The 5,835-nt window shown below is 43.5% G+C and overlaps 1 protein-coding gene across 1 annotated transcript; it reads left to right on the top strand.

Moving 5' to 3' along the window:
• Positions 1-1,319: 1,319 nt before the first annotated feature.
• On the top strand, positions 1,320-5,565 carry LOC109906320 (transcription factor Sox-19b-like). The gene is made up of 2 exons (XM_020503964.2): positions 1,320-2,514; positions 4,396-5,565. The coding sequence occupies exons 1-2, from the start codon at positions 1,853-1,855 to the stop codon at positions 4,640-4,642; spliced, it is 909 nt and encodes a 302-aa protein (XP_020359553.1). The 5' UTR covers positions 1,320-1,852; the 3' UTR covers positions 4,643-5,565.
• The last annotated feature ends 270 nt before the right edge of the window (positions 5,566-5,835 follow it).

Raw genomic sequence — 5,835 nt, 5'->3', positions numbered from 1 at the left:
CCCCTCAAGCACACACTGAGACCCAAACACAGCGAGACAGAGCGAGAGAGGGAGAGAGAGAGAGATGTATAATGTCTGTCAGTCAGGTGTCAAACAGGTCACTCTCATAGAAACTGTCTCACCTTTTGGGAGGGTGGGGGGCTCATTTCTAACCTGAGAGCTGGCCTGGAAACTTCCCATGGGCCAAAGCTAGTGTCACACACACACACATATGTGTGTCACCTGCATGCTAGACACCTCAGAGAGCAACTAAAGACGTTACCGTGACCTGACCACACCATTACCTGTTTCAAAGTAGCCAAATGAAAATCACTTTAAAAGTGCCTTGAACATATTAATAAAATGAAAGAATCCATTTATTATGTATACATTGTCTGTATATATTATACAAAGATTTCCACTTGTATGATATCAAGTGATTCCAACCAGCTGGGCACACACTGTTTGAATGAACTTTGTTTCCATGTTGAAATTAAGTTGAACTAACTTGGAATATATGTTGAATTGACTTCTGTGCCCTGTGGGAAATGATTTGTCCTTATCTGACCTTTGATGGAGCTTGGAGAGGAGCAAAGCCCTATCTATCTGCTAGACATCACTTGAATGATGACTGGTCTTTTTCCTTTCAAAAAGAATAGTATGAAAGGAAGAATGAAGTTAGGTACTGGGTTGATAGAGAGCCAGAATGCCCCTGGTCGGTTTGGGAAACATTGACCTACCGGTATTCTATTGGATCTCCAGCATTAGAAAAGCGTATATTTGGCTGAACCAACAGACCTCATTCTCATGGAACCCCACGGGAATTCTTTGCACCATTGTAATCGTATCAATACCATGTAAAGAAGCCGCAAACGTCTTTATAGGCTAACAATCGTTTGAACGAGGTCAGACGTCTAGAAATTCAGCAGACACACTCTGACACAACACCCTGTGTCGATTCGTTTGGTAAATTTATTTTGCTGTTGTTGTGGATTTTGTTGTTGTGGTTACAAGTGCAACTGAAGTAGCCTTCTATTCAATAGCCTTAAAATAGTCTTGACATTATCATGAAAGAAATACATCTATTAAATGTGTTAAAATATATTAATGTTTTATAATACGTTTACATGTTATGTGTTTTACTCTTAATAATGGAAGCACAGCAAGTAGACCAATTTTATACACCCCGATCCATGCGCACGCTGAGTGCCAAACTACCAATACCATCGAATGATTTTTAAACGTTTCATTATAATAATTGGAGCTAAAAACACACTTTTAAATGGGTGTATCGGGATTATTCCGTCTTCTCATTGAAAAGCACACGGTCTCTCTCACACGCTTTCTTTTGCTCATCAACAAGTGCCCGCTCTTCCAGCACATGCAACTCGCGCCGGACCCACCTATGGTGATGCAAATGAGCGCGCGCACGGCGGAAGCCCATCGCGCCCACGGATTGGTCCCGACTCTTGGAATACAATTATCTCGAAAAACCCGACGAGTGAAAGGGAAGAACTTTTTGTCACCACGCAGGTCTCTTCAGTTTGAGAGAATCGAAGCGCTACAAGTGGTTGTCTGCAACTGCGCCGAGAACCTGCTGACTGAAGGACTGTTTGTTTGTTTTTAAAACAGCGCAAACATTTCGAGTTTACTTTTCTCTCCCATGATTGAGGTAATGACCACTTTACACACCAACTCGTAATTTAATCCCTGTGGTTCGAAGCGGGTGTGTCTTCTGTGTTCTTATTAGTTAATTAGGAACACTTGGTGCGTTCGGCTTCGCCTTTAACAGGCGACAGAGGCTGTGACTGTTTAGTTATCCATTTTTAAATTGTATTTATTTTGAACTGAGACACTTTCAAAGTTCCAAACAATGTATAGCATGATGGAACACGAGCTGAAGCCTTCTGGGCAACAACAACAACAACAGCAGCAGCACCACCACCAAACGGCCCAGGGCATGTCCCCGGTTACTGGAAACATTGGCAACTCTCACCTGGGGTCCAAATCCGTGTGCCCTCCGGGCGGGGACCCAATGGACAAGGTCAAAAGGCCCATGAATGCCTTCATGGTGTGGTCCAGGGGCCAGCGCCGCAAGATGGCCCAGGAGAACCCCAAGATGCACAATTCTGAGATCAGCAAGCGGCTTGGCGCGGAGTGGAAGCTGCTGACCGACGCCGAGAAGCGGCCGTTCATCGACGAAGCCAAGCGCCTCAGGGCAGTGCACATGAAGGATTATCCCGACTACAAGTACAAGCCACGGCGCAAGACCAAGCCCCTGCTCAAGAAGGACAACCAGATGGCGAAGTACCCTCTCTCCGCCGGGAACCTGCTGGCCGCAGCGGCCGCGCAGGGCCAAGGTGGGAGCGCCAGAATGGAGAGCTACGGGTGGGGCCCGGCGGGAGGTTACGCTGGGATGCAGAACGAGGCCCTCGGCTACACTCAGCAGCTGCACCGCTATGACCTGTCCGCGCTCCAGTATCCCCAGGCCATGACTGCAGCACAGACATATATGAATGGAGCCAACACCTACAAGTAGGCTATGTTCTGTTCCATTCTTCCACATGTTCTTGTAAATGACTCGAGGGGCATGTAGCGTTACATGCGCCTAGACTACACGTAATTCCTGTTTGGGTAATTTTTAAAAAGCTTTTAAATTAAAAGGTTGATGCGTGTACTTGTTTTTCCATTATGCCCGTCAGCTCCACTAAATTGAGCATTTTTCATTAGATTATTTGGTCTATTCAGTATTGTAAGCTTGAAGAGATCCCCCTCGTAAACCTTGGTCTACTTCAACACTTGCTTGAAAGTTTGTATCCTGTTTTTAAATGGCCTCTATAAAGTATCATCTGAATGGAATATTTGATATCAGTAATGATAACCAGGCACTCACTTTCTCGAAGTCAAACAGTGGAAGGCTATTGAAGATGAAGAATCAATGTCCTAATCATCAAAAACAATTGTTTAAATGGTATCGGTATAAGCTACCGTAGGCCTAATTACAACAACACAATAATACGTTGTGGCTGATATTCTGAAAGCCAAGATCAATTATTAAACCCTTTAACATTTCCTTTTTACTGCTTTGTCAATTGCACTAGGCCTATTTCAATATTTGTAGTCTTTACCTACCTATCCTATTTCGTTATGGTTTTAAAATATCTATTCGACAGTTAGAATAATGGTCTTTAATTGTTTATCCCATCTAATTAGTAGAATTACAATAGTCAATATTCCCATGGGCAAACACTTCAACACACTCACACTAGTGGATCTGATCATCTGTTAGTTGCCAAACTGGATCTGCTAGCCTGTCAGAAAGGACGATTCATTATTACCAGTGTCATGACTCGACAACTGTCACCCACTCAGCACAGAGCCAAAACTTTTGTTTTCTTTTTGCAAATTATATATTTTCTCAAATGGCTTGTTTTTTGTTTGTTTCAGAAATGATAAATCTACTGCACATATTTTATGATATTATAATTTAGATTATTTTGCCAAAGAACCTGTGTAGGCCTAAAACTCGGGAAGTTAGAACTGTGTAATTGTAGTAATTAGTTAAAATATGCTGTTTACTTGTTTTCAGGCCGTTGGAATGAGCATGTGAAGAGGCCCACTATGTGAAAGCTTTGTTTGTGTGGGCCTTCACCCTCAATCCTCTAGTCCGCTTCAATGCCGCCTTCCAGGCCTCTTCTAGAGAAAATATAACACAAGTATATTTTAAAATGTTCTCGCCTGAAGAACAGAATTCTGATTAGCTGTAGTGAACCTAAAGGAGAATATCTGTTGTTCACTTTACAGTGCGGTAGTCATGTTGGTGGCCTAACCAGTCTGGGCCTGCCCTAGCTGTCCCCAGCCCCACGCCCAAGCCCCATGCCTTTTGTAAACATGGTGAATTCCATCACGTGTATAGGGCTCTCCCTTCGGGGGACTGGCAGTTCTTTCATGTTGGTCACATCAATCAAGTCTGTTATGCATCATAATCATATTTATTCAGATGGATTGGTCTTTCAATCAATATGCCCTTTTATTACAAAACAACTATTTAAAATGAAACTCACTGACCTGCAAATTGCACCAGTTTGAGGCTATTTCAAAAGGGTGCAATGTTACAGAACCTTCCAGCCGATGAATGCTTTCTAAATAGTTTTTTTGTTTCTTGAAAGCGCTTTGAGATTATTTCATGTAATGAATAGTGCAACTGAAGTTTATTATTAGAACATTTCAGATGCATAGAATAGTGTAATGGGTTGTTCAATATATGCTACAATTCTACCTGAATTGTGACTTCAGTTGCATGGCCCAAAAATGTCACACCATAGCATTTTACACTGTAGCATGTCACATTTTGACATTGCATGGCATAATATTGATATTGTCCAGTCGCTAACTGTACCCATCTCGCCTCCCCAGCCCCATGTCCTACAGCAGCAGCACCCAGCAGCCCAGCCCGGTCATGTCCATGGTGAAGCCAGAGCCAGTATCACACTCCCCGACTGGTGGACCTAACCACCACCGCGGGCCTCTCCAAGGGGACCTGAGAGATATGATCAGTATGTACATCCCCGGGGGGGACGCCAGTGACCCGGCCGCCCAGAGAGGAGGCTACAGTGTCCAGCAACACTATCTCAGTGGGACCGTTCCCCTCAGTCATATCTAGGGACCAGTGGGGGTAGTGACTGGGACTGGTGTTGGGTGTGCCCGGACAGTTAAAACGCACCCCCGGAACTGAACACCACAGCCTTAGACACACTCATTATGGTTCCGTGTTGCATTAAAAACAGCAGTGACTTTATAGGAAAGGTTATTTTTCTACCTCTGCAATTTTAAATAGAATCCCTTCTTCCACCCCATCCCGTCCCAAGACTGGGTGGTTTGTTCATTCTCCAATCCACTGTTTGGATGGAGACCTGTCCCTTCTCTTTGAACTATGAAGGACTGCTGTATTGTATATACGATCTTTACTTCTCTCCATGATGACAATGTTTGTTTGTGTACATATTATATATTTTTTCTCTCTTGACAAAACTGACCTTGACATCCACAATCTTGGTTCAGAAACTCCCAGGCTCTATGTATGTTTCAAGACTCCATAATGTTCACAATATTCCATTGTATTCTCCTACTGGCATGGTAGCGTCTGTCCCTTGGGTTGATGGGTAATCATCACGACCTAAACCAACCGGGATGGAGACACGACTTCTCTCAAATGGCATCCTATTACCCATCATGCACAAATTAGGATCCGAGCACTATGGGCCCTGGTCAGAAGTAGTGCACTATAAAGGGAATAGGATGCCATTTGGGATGCAAGCACAAAACCCACAATGGAGGGGCCCCACCACAGGAACACAACACACTGGGAACTGGGTTAGCCAATCAAGGTCCTCCAAAGGCCAGTGACATACAAATCACATGACCTGCCACAAGGCTTGAAAAGATTCTGATTCCAGAACTGGGGGTGTGTGTGGCCCAATGGGGCCTCGCTTAGAACGGATCATCTCAAATCAACTAGATGCCTACTACTGACGTGAACTAGATGGAGAAATGCACATAACTTGAATGAAGTGACTTCTTTTTTTATATGTATGTATGGCCTCTTTGTTATGTGCTCTTGTTTTTAAATCCGATCCCATAGGATGACATGGTATAGTCTGTTGTCCAATCTCATGAGTTCACTGAATACAATAGAAAACAGTACATGAAATTATTTTAACTCCTGTTTAGTAGCCGCAACTGTCCAAACCACATACCAATGCATTTTAGTTTAGTTTGAGTATAAAATGTTTAACATAACAGCATGGTTTAAAGTTAACAGTACGTCTTGTTCCTGCAATGAGTTTTCATGCACCA

This window comes from Oncorhynchus kisutch, linkage group LG16 (assembly GCF_002021735.2).
Source record: "Oncorhynchus kisutch isolate 150728-3 linkage group LG16, Okis_V2, whole genome shotgun sequence".
NCBI classification, from domain to species: domain Eukaryota; kingdom Metazoa; phylum Chordata; class Actinopteri; order Salmoniformes; family Salmonidae; genus Oncorhynchus; species Oncorhynchus kisutch.
Note: the sequence above shows the minus strand (reverse complement) of the source record. Positions and strands in the feature narration are given on the sequence as shown.

Bases quoted from the DNA above. Each gene is read 5' to 3' on its own strand.
- LOC109906320 (XM_020503964.2), top strand. From the start codon at position 1,853: ATGTATAGCATGATGGAACACGAGCTGAAGCCTTCTGGGCAACAACAA. The intron at 2,515-4,395 runs GTAGGCTATGTT...TCGCCTCCCCAG, and splicing joins AATGGAGCCAACACCTACAA to CCCCATGTCCTACAGCAGCA.